The sequence below is a fragment of the Lithobates pipiens genome, unplaced genomic scaffold, assembly GCF_037356315.1.
Source record: "Lithobates pipiens isolate NorthernLeopardFrog02 unplaced genomic scaffold, aLitPip1_a1.2 Scaffold_16, whole genome shotgun sequence".
NCBI classification, from domain to species: Eukaryota; Metazoa; Chordata; class Amphibia; order Anura; family Ranidae; genus Lithobates; species Lithobates pipiens.
Window position 1 is genome coordinate 18,766,828 of NW_027507748.1, and position 15,044 is coordinate 18,781,871.

Sequence of the window (15,044 nt, forward strand, 5' to 3'; positions counted from 1 at the left end):
GTACGGGAGCGATCCGGGATGAGGGGGCGGCCATTCATTCATGGCCACCCTCTCGCGATCGCTCCCGACGAATAGAAATGCTCCGTGACATCACTTCCTCTCCTGTAATGTAAACACAGGAGAGGAAGTGATGTAATCTCTCCTCCGTGTCGGTATTTTTCATTCCGGCACCGAGGAGAGAGGATCGGTGAGTTGCACCAACACGACACTACACAGTAGAACATGCCAGGCACACTCACACCCCCCCTTTACCCCCGATCACCCCCCAATTACCCCTGCACCCCCAGTCACAGTGACACCAATTGCATTTTTTTTTTTTGCATTGGTGTCATTTGTGACTGTAATAACTGTTAGGGCAGTTAGGGTTAGCCCCCTTTAGTTCTAATGTACCCCCCTAACCCCCCCAATAAAGGTTTAACCCCGTGATCACCCCCCGTCACCAGTGTCACTAAGGCTGGGTTCACATTGCAGCGGTTTATGAGAACGGATGTGATTCGCACTGCACTGCAGTGCAAATCACATCCGATCTCTGTGCGATTCGAGTTCAGCCATACAGATAGTATGGCTGAATTCGTATTGCACCCGCCGCAAACTCGCATGGGACCCTTTTTTTGGTCCGCAGCAGAATCGGATCGCATGGGTGTTTACACCATGCGATCCGAGTTTGCAGATCGCACTGCGATATGCGAACTGATCTGGGGGTGTCATTAACATTTCACTGACACTCCCAGCAGTTCGCATAGGGCAGTGTGAACTGCCGCCGGGAGGCATGCGATGCGGGAACCCGCCGCGGATTCGTGGCGTTCCTGCATCGCTCCAGTGTGAACCCAGCCTAATAAGCGATCATTTTTCTGATCGCTGTATTAGTGTCACAGGTGACGCTAGTTAGGCAGGTAGGTATTTAGGTTCGCCGCAGCTTTTTATAGCGCCAGGGACCCCCATATACTACCGCATAAAGCCCCCTGATTGCCCCCTAGTTAACCCTTTCACCAGTGATCACCATATAACTGTTACAGGTGACGCTGGTTGGTTAGTTATTTTTTTATAGTTTCAGGGCACCCGCCATTTATTACCTAGTCTCACTAGTGGACCCCTAAATTTAGGGGTGTCTACTTTCCAAAATGGGGTCATTTGGGGGGGGGGGGTTGTGCCATCTTGGCATTTTATGGCCTTCAAAACTGTAACGCCCTTAGAAAGCCTGAAGGCGGTGCTTGGTTTTCGGGGCCCCGTACGCGGCTAGGCTCCCAAAAAGTCCCACATATGTGGTATCCCCGTACTCAGGAGAAGCAGCAGAATTTATTTTGGGGTGTCATTTCACATATGCCCATGGCATGCGTGAGCAATATATCATTTAGTGACAACTTTGTGAAAAAAAAATTAAAAAAAATTAAAGTTTGTAATTTTCCCGCAACTTGTGGCAAAATATAAAATATTCCATGGACTCAACATGCCTCTCAGCAAATAGCTTGGGGTGTCTACTTTCTAAAATGGGGTCATTTGTGGGGGTTTTGTGCCATCTTGGCATTTTATGGCCTTCAAAACTGTAATAGGTAGTGAGGAGTGAAGTCAAATATTTACGCACTTAGAAAGCCTGAAGGCGGTGCTTGGTTTTTGGGGCCCCGTACGCGGCTAGGATCCCAAAAAGTCCCACATATGTGGTATCCCCGTACTCAGGAGAAGCAGCAGAATTTATTTTGGGGTGTCATTTCACATATGCCCATAGCATGTGTGAGCAATATATCATTTAGTGACAACTTTGTGTAAAAAAAAAAATATTTTTTTTTTTGTCATTATTCAATCGCTTGAGGCAAAAAAATAAAATATTCAATGGGCTCAACATGCCTCTTATCAGTTTCCTTAGGGGGTCTACTTTCCAAAATGGGGTCATTTGGGGGGGTTTTGTACTGCCCTGCCATTATAGCACCTCAAGAAATGAGATAGGCAGTCGTAAACTAAAAGCTGTGTAAATTCCAGAAAACGTACCTTAGTTTGTAGATGTGACAACTTTTGCGCAAACCAATAAATATACAGTTATTGACTTTTTTTACCAAAGACATGTGGCTGAATACATTTTGGCCTAAATGTATGACTAAAATTGAGTTTATTGGATTTTTCTAATAACAAAAAGTAGAATATATCATTTTTTTTCAAAATTTGCGGTCTTTTTACGTTTATATCGCAAAAAATAAAAATCGCAGAGGCAATAAAATACCATCAAAAGAAAGCTCTATTTGTGGGAAGAAAAGGACGCAAATTTTGTTTGGGTACAACATTGCATGACCGCGCAATTATCAGTTAAAGCAGCGCAGTGCCAAATTGTAAAAAGACCTCTGGTCATTGACCAGCAAAATGGTCCGGTCTGAAAGTGGTTAATCTAGGCTTACCTGTAGGTCAAAGTGGTTTGTAAGGGTTTACAACCACTTTAAAGTACAATCCATTACATACTAAAAAAAATGTCACAAAGGCTTTGATTAGGGCATGAAAGGGTAAAAATATAACACACCGGCTGGTTGTGAGCGGACCATGTATTATATGTTTCTCTCCCCCCAGCTTTCTGCTCATTATCACTGCAATAATATAAAGAGAAATACATCATATAAACTCACCCGACGTTTCATGTAGATAATCCCCATTATTATTATTATTATTATTATTATTATTAGGACATCTACAACACAAATAGCAACAGTGACACCTCGATCTCGATAATCTGTGATAAAATAAATGTGATTTAGAAAAATGTGTAAGACTTAAAGTATTTCTGTACATACTACTAACAGACACATTTACACATTAGAAATATTTTTCTAACCTAAACTGCAAAGAAAACACAACAAACACAAACAAAAACCTGACTACCTTTAAACTCAGACTTTAAATTGAGGTCACATGACCACACAGCCTCTATTATACACTGTTCCACAGGGGGGTGCCTGTGCACGCGCATGCGTGTGTGTGTATCGAGTGAATGTTACTCAGAGCAGCCGTTACAGGAGACTGTCTATTGCACAGCATGCCTGTACTTCCCAGAGTCCGAAACATCCCCCCACCCAGCATTGCTGTGTTAAAGGGTTTCACATGTGCAAATCACTGGCAGCCCCTCTATTATAGGCAGGCACAGCACAGCAAGTCTTTTATAAAAATTAGCATTATAAATACTGATTTAGGACAATCTTCAGGCTGAACACGTGAGTCGCGGCCGCTGTATATATACCTTCTACAGGAGAGGCCGAGATCTCACTCTTTCGTCAGCTGGGGAGATCACATGGCTGCTCAGCCCCTCCTGCAGTAGCCCTGGGGACTGGCCGCAAGTCATGTGACCGGCCTGAAGATCGCGCTAAAACTGTATTTACAACGCTCATTTTTATAAAACACTTATACAGTTTGCTATGTCCGCCAATAATAGAGGGGCTAGCAGTGAACATTTTGTAAAAGTTTATCTATACCAATAGTGGCGGGATGGGGGGGGGGGGGGGGGGGTGGGCAGTGACAGACAAACATGGAACTGACAGGCAGGGAGGGGGAGGGGGGAGAGAGGAGAGCTGAAAGAAGGCTGTGGATGACAGAAGAACGTACCCTGACCACGGTGGTCAGGGCTCAGTAGCCCTGATTTTCGTGGTCAGTACAGAGAGGGGGGATACAGGAAATGGCAGGTTCAGGAAGGTTTTTACAGTTTAGAGGAGGGGCAGATTACACAGCACAAGCACAGGGCTGTTTAATCTGCTTCAAGGGACCAGAATCATTTTTTTTGATTGATAGCGGCTTTCGGTAGAACCTGCCATCTATCAAACACAGAAGGGCATAGGGTGGGTGTAGCAGCCAAACTGACTACAGTCCTGGAAGACCAAGCAGTGCACAGTTACCTCAAGTGCCTACACCAGCACAGATATGCTTTTGTGCTTAGCGTGTTCAGTTTAAAATTGCATAGAAGGGGTACCGGCAGGATTGCCAGATATTTCCTCATCAAAATAAAAAACAGGAAAAAAAAATGGATTTACCAGCTTATATATAAAAAACACAGTAGTATTAACCGCTTCCGGACCGCCTCACGCAGATATACTGCGGCAGAAGGGAACGTACAGGCAGATTAAAGTACTTGTACATTGCCCTTTAAGAGGTGGCTTGTGCCCGACCTGATGACTGTGGGGATACCCACAATTGTCTCACGGGGAGAAAGAACGGGGAGGTGCTAATGTAAACAAGCATCTCCCCGTTCTGCCTAGTGACACGGTCACTGATCAGCTCTCCTTGTAATTGGGAGCGATGATCAGTGACATGTCACACATAGCCCCTCCCCCCACAGTTAAAATCACTCCTTAGGACACACTTAACCCCTACAGCGTCACCTTGTGTTAACCCCTTTACTGCCAGTGAAATTTTTACAGTAATAAAGCAATTTTTTAGTATTGATCGCTGTATTAATGCAAACGGTCCCAAAAATGTGTCAAAATTGTCCAATGTGTCCGCCATAATGTCACAGTCACTCTAAAAATCTCTCATCGCCGCCATTACTAGTAAAAAAAAAAAATCATCAATAAAAATGCCATAAAACTATCCCCTATTTTGTAGACGCTATAACTTTTGCACAAACCAATCAATAAACGCTTATTGTATTTTTTTTTTTAGTGCCCCCTAGTTACCGACATAACATAACGGCAATCTGCGCAGCTGAGCCATGTTGCCGCTGTCCAACTGCGGCGTCTGGTCGGCATGTGGTTAAAGTGGTTGTAAAGGCAGAAGGTGCATTCCATGCATTAAGATTAAAAGCCTTCCCCCCTCCATACGTGCCTGATGTCCATCTAGATCCAGCGAAGTTGCAAGAGTGTCTCAGCATTCTGGGACTCTCCCTCCTCATTGGCTCCCATTGCTGTCAAACTCAGTCAGCCAATGAGGAGAGAAAGGAGGTGGGGTGGGGTCGGGCCATGGCTCTGTGTCTGAATGGAAACAGTTAGCTGTGGCTCGGTGTGGGTGCCCCCATAGCAAGCTGCATGCTGTGGGGTCACTAAACAGGAGGGAGGGGCCAGGAGTGCTGGCGAGGGACCTGAGAAGAGGAGGATTGGGGCTTCTCTATGCAAATCAATTACACGGGGCAGGCAAGTATAACGTGTTTATTTTTTTATTTTTTATTTTTTTTAAATAAACACGAGACTTTAGTATCGCTTTAAGTTAGGGGGTAACACACTTTAACTATACTATATGTGTTAAATATACAATGTATCGGTCTGTATGGTCGGTGGTCATGTGACATCTCACCTGTATAATCCTCCATCAGGAAAGCAAAAAGAAGAGACAACGAGACACAGTGGGGTTGATTTATAAAGGGAAATGCACTCTGCTCTACAAGTCTACTTTGTACTGTAAGTGCACTTGTAAGTGCAGTCGCTGTAGATCTGAGGGCAAGCTCTGAAATGAGGGGAAGCTCTGCTGATTTTATCATATAATCATGTGCAAGCTAAAATGCTGTTTTTTATTTTCCTTGCATGTCCCCCTCAGTTCTACAGTGACTGCACTTGAAAGTGCACTTGTAGTGCAAAGTGGATTTGCCTTTTCGTAAATAACCCCCAATGTTACTATTCTGTGTCACCCTCCCACTATGACCCCCCCAGAGAAGAGGAGACAGGACCCCGATCTATAACACCCCCATACATGGAATATAACATGACCCCCCATAGTCACCAATACCTTCTGTTTCCAGCATTCTGATGAACATGGTATCATTGATCAGCCGGTATTCCCGGATCTCCTCACTGACCGGGTTTGTGATCCTGACCCGGAATCTCCTCTTGGCGTCGTCTCTCTGCACACTGGGGATAATCAGCGTCCTATTGTCATCTATCAGCCGGTATCTTTCAGGGATCGGCTCCCCGTCCACCTCCCAGGTCACAGCGCTCTCTTCTCCAGAGAACTGGATGCTCACCGCCACCTCCTCACCCAACTGGCTGATGTTACTGGTGATGTTGGAGATGAGAACCGGATCTGGAATTATCAAGAGAAGAAGAAGTCACCAACACAGAGCCCAGATACATGGAATAGAGTGCTAGCTCATTATTCAAGCAATCTCCAGCCCCTCCCTTACATTCAGTCCTCTATTTAATTTCCCCCATAGAGTACAATGGAGTATCTAGTATTAGTTAATCACACGCATCTGGACTTGTCCTGTAATTTTAAAGAGGTTTTACTATTTTTTCCAGGAGCTTTTACAGCTACGAGTGTCAGGAACATAACTCAACCAATATAACCACTTGGGTAATGACGATACCGTCATCCAATAACCATGTAATGTGTCAAGGCAGATGTTGCTTGCCCAAGAACACGTTGGGAGTCAAAGTTTGGAACCCCTGTTTTTTATGCAATGGGCCTGTGTGTAAGATCATAGTCCTCAAAACTGTACACTACGCCGCTCTATGCTGTGCAGGCGTACATGCACTTAGGAGCGTTCAGAGCCAGCAAGCATGACATACTATATATACTTGGTTTTACCAAGCTTAATACTTTATTTGGAATAGTTTGTGGCCAGTGCCCAGGTACCCAACTATGCCCACCTCCACCCAGGACTAACACTGAAGAAATGGCTTTTACAATGCTTCTACTATGAATGAACACAGTATGTTTTCAATAGCGATCATTTATGATGTTAATTCAGGAAAGGAAGGGGCTGGTAAATACCAGACCCTTCCCCTACTCTCCACCCTGAAGGATCCTATCGTGTGCTTGCAGCTACCAGTGGGAAGGAGATGGGGGAAGCCGGAATCACTGTGGGGTAGGGGGACCTGGGCAGCAGGGGGAAACTTTTGGTGCACAAGGAGAGAGTGATCGGTGAAGGGGGGGCTGGCAATTACAAGAGGTAGATCGTTATCCCCTGTATGGCTTTTTTTTTGCAGCAGCTAAAAGCCAGCAGGAGGGAGAGGTGAAGAAGCCGGCTTGCAGCTCCTGCAGAGTGAACCACACAGGGCATTGGTTCCAGTAATCCCGGTGCTCCCAGTGAGACCCTGATCTCTGTGCTGGGAGTGCGCTGTGCGGTGCACTCCCAGCACAAAGACAGATACGCATATATGCAGCACCACAGAAAAAAAAGCCCAGTCCAGTGTGGCCATATATATGCGTATTGTTGGAGGGAAAGTGTTAAAGCAGAGTTCTAAAAATGGAACTTCCGCTGTCCGGGTTCCCCCCCCCCTCCAGTGTCACATTTGGCACCTTTCAGGAGGAAGGGGGAGCTGATACCTGTCTAATACAGGTATTTGATCCCACTTCCCGCAAAAGAGGGCTTTCACACTGGAGCGGTGCGCTGGTAGGACGTCAGGAAATGTCCTACCAGCAGCTTCTTTGGAGCGGTGTGTTTACTGCTCCTCCACTGCTGCTCCCCATTGAAATCAATGGGGCAGCGCTGCATTACCACCGTCAAAACGCCGCTATTGCGGCATATTACGGGTGGTTTTAACCCTTTCTCGGATGCTACCGGGGGTAAAAGCGCCCCCTGCTAGCGGCCGAAATGCACCGCAAATCCGACGGTAAAATGCCGCTAAAAATAGCAGCGTTTTACTGCCGACGCTATGGGCGGCTTGGTGTGAAAGCCCTCTAACAGAGCATCAGAAAGAGGAGTTTCTGATAACAAAACAATAAAATTAACTTACAAAACAAAACCAATCACAGCACTTCACAGACTCAATAGAAAAGTTAACATCCAACGTTTAGGAAAAGCCATAAATCATTTGTATATACGTATTGACTCACAGATCATGGGGTACCCTGAACCACTTAAGGAAACAGGCCTATTTTTGAAACCCGTTTACCAATTAAAATCAGTTTTTTTTGCTTGAAAATTACTAAGAATCCCCAAACATATTTTTTTCAGACCCCTCATAGAATAAAATGGTGGTTGTTGCAATACTTTATGTCACACCTTATTTGCACAGCGGTCTTAAGGCCCGTACACACGGTCGGACTTTTTGACAACAAACATGCAAATTAGCTGTTTTGGAGCAACATCCGACCGTGTGTACGCTCCATCGGACAAACTTTTTCTGTTTTCATCGGACTTTTGTTGGCTGCGCGAACGGACAAACTTTTTGACAACATAAGTCTGATGGAGCAAAGTCCGATCGTGTGTACGCAAAAGCATCGGACTTTTGTACAAGGTACAAACACGCATGCTCAGAACCAATGCAAAAGATCAGACTACAATACAGAAGTTGACCAAAGGTGGCGCTGGAGTCATTGAACGTCCTCTTTTGAAGTGTCGTCGGTACGTTGTGACGTCACTACGTTCGTGTTTGTTGTCAAAAAGTCAGATCGTGTGTATGCAATACAAACTTGTGGACTACGCCCTTTGTACAAAAGTCCATCGTGTGTATGAGGCTTAACAAACACAAGTTGTTTTGGAAAAAATAAACTTTTGAATAAAAAAAATAAAAAAAACAGTAAAGTTAGCCCAATTTTTTGCTATATTGTGAAAGATAATGTTACGCCGAGTAAATTGATACCCAAGGGCTTTCACACTGGAGTGAATGGAGCAGCTTTTTTCAGGCGCTACACAGGCGCTATTTTTAGCGCTGCAGCGCCTGAAAAACGCTGGCAGTGTGAAAGGGGTCTAAAGCGGCGCTAAAAATAGCACCGCTTTACCACCGACGACCCCTGTGGCTCGGTGTGAAAGCCCTCTTAATTCATACCAATAGCTAACAGTCTCTTCTTTTTTACTAGTAATGGCGGCGATCAGCGATTTTTATTGTGACTGCGACATTATGGCGGACACATCGGACATTTTTGGATCATTGTCATTTATACAGCAATCAGAGCTATACAAATGCAATGATTCCTGTGTAAATGACACTGGCAGTGAAGGGGTTAACCAGGGGGTGGAAGTGTATGGGGTTAAGTGTGTCCTAGGGGTGTGTCACTAACTGTGGGGGACGTGGCTTTGTGATAGTGATCACTGATCTCTGCTCCAATCACAGGGAGCAGAGATCATTGTCACTTGTTGCTAGGCAGAACAGGGAGATGCTGTTTATTTCCGCATCTCCCCGTTCGCCCTACCCGTGAGATGATCGCAGGTATCCCCACGATGATCAAGTCCATGGGACCCACGACCGGACTCACGAGGCGCGTGCGCACTGGCGGTATTTTCAAAGGGACGTACCTGTACTCCATTATGCTTGTCCATGCCATTCTGCCAAGGTACATCTGTGTGCGCCAGACAGGAAGAGGTTAAGACCCTGACCCCTGGGTTTGGCACGTATTTGTGTGTGGGTAGTGTAGGGACAGGTTGCTCATCTGCCAGGGACAGTATTAGCAGAGGTATGGTTCCAGACAAGCAGGGAAAGCTTATGCCGCGTACACACGATCAAACAATCCGGTGGAAAAGTCCGGCAGACTCAAGTTCGCCGGACAATCCGCCCGTTTTTTACCCAAAAGTCCGGTGGACTAAGATTGGAATTTTGCACATCAATCTGTCCGCTGGACTCGCATTTCGGCGGACAGTATGGCCGTGTGTGTGCCAGTCCGCCGTACTTTTGAAATGAACAGACTTTTCCCGCCCGGAGAAAAGTCCACTCATTTTGAGCGCGGCTCCAGGTAGCCGGGACCAGCGAAGGTACCAGTCCCAGAGGATGCTGGGACTGTGACATCATAATATATAAGTCACCGCACGCCGCATGTCCTGCCATTGTGACCGGAGAGACAGCGATGAGGCAACATCTCCAGAAGAGAAGAACAGAAGACGGCGACAGTGGCAGCGGCGACAGAAGACTGGGCCACCACTTGTAAAAGAGCTAGAAGGCGTGGTGGCCCGGCAAGAAGAACCGAAGAGGGGGACAAGACCCCCGAAGAGGGGGACAAGACCTCCGAAGTCGGAAGAAGAGGGCGGCGGTGAAGAAGAAAGCCGGGCTCCTCCGCTAGTAAAAGAGCTAGTAAAAGAGCAGAAGAAAGCGGAGGAGTCCGGCGAGAAGACCCCCGGAGCTGTGCAATAAACTATTTTAACCCTTGTGTGTTGTGTTTTTTTTTACATTTTTTCACAGGTGAAAAATTAATTATTAAAGGTGGCTCACGGATTCTGATAAGCCCCCCGCCCGCAGACCCCGACAACAAACGGCCAGGGTTGTCGGGAAGAGGCCCTTGTCCTCATCAATATGGGGACAAGGTGCTTTGGGGTGGCACCCCCCATGTTGAGGGCATGCGGCCTGGTACGGCTCAGGGAGGGGGGCGCTCGCTCGCTCGTACGAGGCATTAGGCAAACTCTTTTTGAACATCTTCCCATTTGGGCTGAATCAGGGACAGGCTGCATTCCACCCCTACAGACAGACACTGTCAGTTTGGCTGACACCTTCTCTACTATACGCTGTTGGCATCAGTAAATGTTTTTCCAGTTGGGCCTCCTCCCGCCGGGTTTGTTGTGAACTGTTTTGCCTTTTCTTCGATACAAGTTTTACTATTTGCACCTAGACTGTGTGTGTGTGTTATTGCACCCACCCACATATGGCCTCTTACCCAGTACACGGATCTCTGTAGAGGATATTACATATCCCGGAGCACAGTGACACCAGATCTTATATACACAGGAATCATCCTTCCTGGCGGGTGTCAGCTTCCAGCAGCCGCTGTCTGTGTGCAGTTGGAGTCTGGAGTCATGAGATTTAGTGAAGTTGTAATAACAGTGATTTTCCAGCAATGTCTTCTCCATCCCTCCACATTGTCTGTACAGCTCCACAGTAACATCGTCATGGGGACACTTCATATGACAGTCAGTGATGTCTGATCCGCTCTGTACATACACCGTTCCTGATGACACCGACATGATCATCATATACAGGAGACCTGGTAGGAGAAGACAGATCAGAAATGTGAGCAGAACTTTCATAGCGTCCCTAAATTCCAACTGCAATTTATTGTGTAATGAGCAGAAACAAGAAAAACAGGAGTCCCAGCGGAGAAGAGAAACATAACCACAACGATCATCCCAAAGCCTCATCAGCTCCAGTTATTTGTGTGGCCATTTCTATTGATGTCAGTGTCATGGCCAGCTGAGGGCTACAGATCACTGATCGGAGATCTATAGACTTCGAGGGCCAGAGCAAGAAACAATGATTGCAGATGTATGGTGCAGAATCAAAAGAAAGTTCCGGTAAATGAACACCTGATCCAGTAACCAGAGTGGTAGTCACACGGGCCAGAATCGGGTATTTCTTAACGAACAATATACATTAATTAGGACAAAAGAGTTTAAGATTGGCCTGGACGTAGGTTATCTTTGTAGCCCCCATGTGAGTTCAGGTCTTTAACAGTCCCATAGAAAAACCCCACAAGTGCTCAGAAACCTTCCAGGACTACTCCGGGTGTACTCATGTTTCTATATATACAGACCAATTAACTACCATTATACTTGGAGAAGAGAGATGCAAAGAGAAGGACCAGAGCAACTCGATACAAAGCTAGGAAGACAGAAAAGATGATGTGGAGATGCAGCGATGAACAGAAGAGGGGTGGACACCCAGGAGATGTGACCGGGGAGGAATGGAAGAGAGGTGAGGTACAGGCAACGAATAAGGCAGGAGGATGACTAAGAGCGCCTAGAGGTGATTCAGTTCGCATTGTGCGCTATACAAGTATTTCATTCATTCATTCAAGAGGCAAAGAAACCTCATACAGTCACGTGAAAAATGATAAGCCTACAGGTGATATACTTGAAAAAGAACACAAGAAAAAAGGCCCTTTCAATTATTTATTCAAAATATCAATAGAATATGGTGTCCTATACAAAAAGTAAATACACCTTTGGCCTCAGACATTGCCCTTGTAGCAGACATGACGCCTTGAAAGCATTTTATATAACTGCCCACCAGTCTTTGACATCAGCTTCAGTGAAAATCAGTTGTAGGATGTTGGTGGGTTTCCTTGCATGAACTGCCCGTTTGCAAATACCCTCTACAAAAAATGTCAATATGAATCAAATTATGGCTTAAGCCGCGTACACGCTATTCCTTTTATTTTCTCATTCAACCCCGCTGGTTGAATGAAAAAAAAAAAAAGAACTGTCAGCTCTGGTCGGAGCCGCTGTACGTTTGAAAACATTTTATTTGATTTTTGTGCAAACATAACAATAAACAGGGCATAGGGGCCCCAAAAAACATTGGTACTGGTAAAAGATCAAAAGCAAAACAAAAAGGGGGGTAAGGAAGGGGAAAAGGAAGGGGGGAGGGGAAAAGGGGGATATTTACCCAGTATATAATAGCATAACAACTAGCACACAAAACACAAACAAAAAAAACACACATTTCAATCATGTAGAATACCCTCGGGAGTGGAAGCATACGGAACCGTAACTAGGTGCAGATCACAAAAAGTAATTTAACCACTGGGTTAAGAACAAGAACAGTAAGCATGACAAAAATTTGAGTAAATTTATAGGTAGCCAGGAGGTCCCTAAGGAATATGGGGTTTTAAGGAGAGAAAAGTCAAGGGGCTGGTCAGGATCCACTATTTGAGCCTATCTAAGGAGTTAGAGAGATCCTTCTTCAGGTGCCAGTCAATATAGCGGAAAGGACACATATTGGATTAGAGTTTCTCTTCTGAGAACGTTGGCTCTATATATTTCCGGCATCTAACAAAGAAGCATCAGGTAGTGCGAAAGTTCAGAGTAATAGTATCCAGTTTTTCTAAGTGGAAGAGTTAAAGCAATGCCTGTTTCACAGCTAGGACACGCAGCGGGGATGGGTTAATCCAATTCCAGTAAGCAATATGAGCCCATTGAGAGAGGCTGGATGGTATTGATGGCTGAGTTGGAGTAGCTGGTACTTTGCCCCCAAAGAGACAGATCAAAGGGTCTTTGGGCAGCTAAGCTTTGAGGACATGGAAATGTAAGCAAGGACAGAGTTCCAGAAGGCAGAAATGAAAGGGCATTCCCATGGATGATGAAGTAACGTAGGTCGTTGATGCGAGCACCAAGGACACTGTGACTGCAAAGGGTCCGCAGAGTTAGTGCAAAAAGGGTAATATGCTCTGTGGAGTATTTTAAACTGAGTTTCTCGCCAGGTCTCCGACATGACAAGTTTGCACATGGTGCGAAAGCCAGCTAGTAGCTTTTCTGGAACATCAGCTTCATTGAAGATGGGGGACCATTTCCGAAATGAAGCAAGATGGTATTTAGCCGACTGGTGTGTAATAGGAGAATAGAGGCTGGAGATGGAATAGTCATCACGATGGAGCACTATAGCTTTGAAGAGAATCAAGCTTGAGTCTGTAGCAGATCTGTAAGTAACTGAGTAGCTGTTGATTATGAAAAACATATGATGGCGATAGAGAATACTCTTGTGATAGAACAGAGATGGGATTTAAATACACTAGGGTTGCCATGACATAGGGAGGCCACTTTGGTGAGACCACAGGCACACCATTGTTCAAATGCTCGATATTCAGTAGATTGGAGAAACATGTTGTTGCCTTGGGTAGGCAAGTAGCGAGATGACTGAGGATAACCCCAGTAGGCTCTGCCACATTAGCAGATATTCTTCTATACTTGCAGTGTGTTCATAAGGATAAAACATGGAGAAATGTGAATGTATTACAGAGGCGTATAAATGTGGCAGACACTGATGACTCTGTCATTACACTTTATACCACAGGGGTCAAGTGCATACTGGGAGGATTAATGATTGGGGTACATAGGAATATGAACCAGTATCTATATATACACACACACAAAATACAGGGGTCATGGGACTATGAGTGAGGCAGGTCACTTGAGAACACACCGAGCAAAGTAAAATGTAATAATTTATTAAACGTTTCATAGTACACAAAAATGCATAAAATCGATGTCCAAATATATTACAGCTATAAATACAAAAAGCTGACATGTGTTATTCATGTAATAATTCAGTTCATGTTGTAATAGTTAGATAATATTCCCTATAGAACTGTGTAATCAAGCTTAAAATTATATATCCAAGCATCTGTATGTTTCGTGGATTTGTCCTGGTTTCACTGTCCACTTGTCAGAAGCTTGATGCATGGAGATCTATGGATAAAGATTGTATTAGAATGCAAAAATCTAATTAAATGTAAGAAAATAAGGGGGAGGGGATGACCTTATTACTTACATGTCAGCTTTAAGAAAAAAAATATACCCAGGATCTCAGAGGGAAGTGAAGATGCCAAAAATGAACGTCTGGCCCGGTGCCACGGCAGAGATGAACCGCTCAATCCAGAAGGGGGGGGGGGGCAACCAAATGAGTGTTACGTAACAGGTTCTTTGTTAGTTGTTTTCAGACCAAACAATACCTCGTAACAAGGTGCAGTATTGTGGAAACAAATTTATGAAAGATACCAGGTAGCGGAGTGTAATGGAGTGGAGTAGGCAGTAGACTTGTGCACAACGGAAAATTTTGTTTAGTTTTGGTTCGTTGTCATTCGTAAAATACATCATTTCGTTCTGTTATATTCGTTATGTTATGTTAATACGTTTTCGGATAATTCGTTATTATTCGTAGAGTGTCGAATTCATTTGTTCGTATTCATTGAAATTCGCTATTTATGTATGTATAGACATTCGTGATAATGATTCGTAGTTTGGAAAGTCGTTTGTTTATTGAATATTTTAACACACACAATGACAACGTCTCTTCTCCTCGGCTCAAATACAATACAACACCCTTCTCACTCAGTTCTCAGGAATGCACTTTGCCAGTAATCCATCCTCTGGCACAAAATTAATAAGCTGATTGGACTATAAGATTTACTTTGAGCTGACCTTTTGTTTCATTAGATCTTTAAAGAATTACCGAATTCATTCGAATTCATTCGTTATATTTCTTTCGTATTTGTTGTTATTCGTTATTTGTTTATTCGGACATTCGGATGCATCCGAATGTCCGAAAGATGCAAAATTCGGCCGAATTTCGATTCGTTATGAAACGAATTGCACAAGCCTAGTAGGCAGCGTACATAGTTCATGACAGCATGACAGAGGCATAACCGTACTTATTGCAGGGCTGAGTTTAAGAATGAACTCCAGGGATTCAACCACTTTGTAAAATGTACTCAATTAGTATGGGTTA

General features: G+C 44.7%; 1 protein-coding gene across 1 annotated transcript in view; it reads right to left on the bottom strand.

Annotated features, from left to right (window-relative positions):
- Positions 1-2,460: 2,460 nt before the first annotated feature.
- The window catches only part of LOC143981642 (uncharacterized), a 45,645-nt gene continuing 33,061 nt past the window's right edge, over positions 2,461-15,044 (bottom strand). Inside the window, exons 2-4 of the mRNA XM_077479633.1 lie at positions 10,480-10,806; positions 5,683-5,976; positions 2,461-2,710 (exon numbers count right to left, since the gene is read on the bottom strand). Coding sequence (XP_077335759.1) covers positions 2,565-2,710; positions 5,683-5,976; positions 10,480-10,806 — 767 coding nt within the window. The 3' untranslated portion in view covers positions 2,461-2,564. The remainder of the gene's footprint in view (positions 2,711-5,682; positions 5,977-10,479; positions 10,807-15,044) is intronic.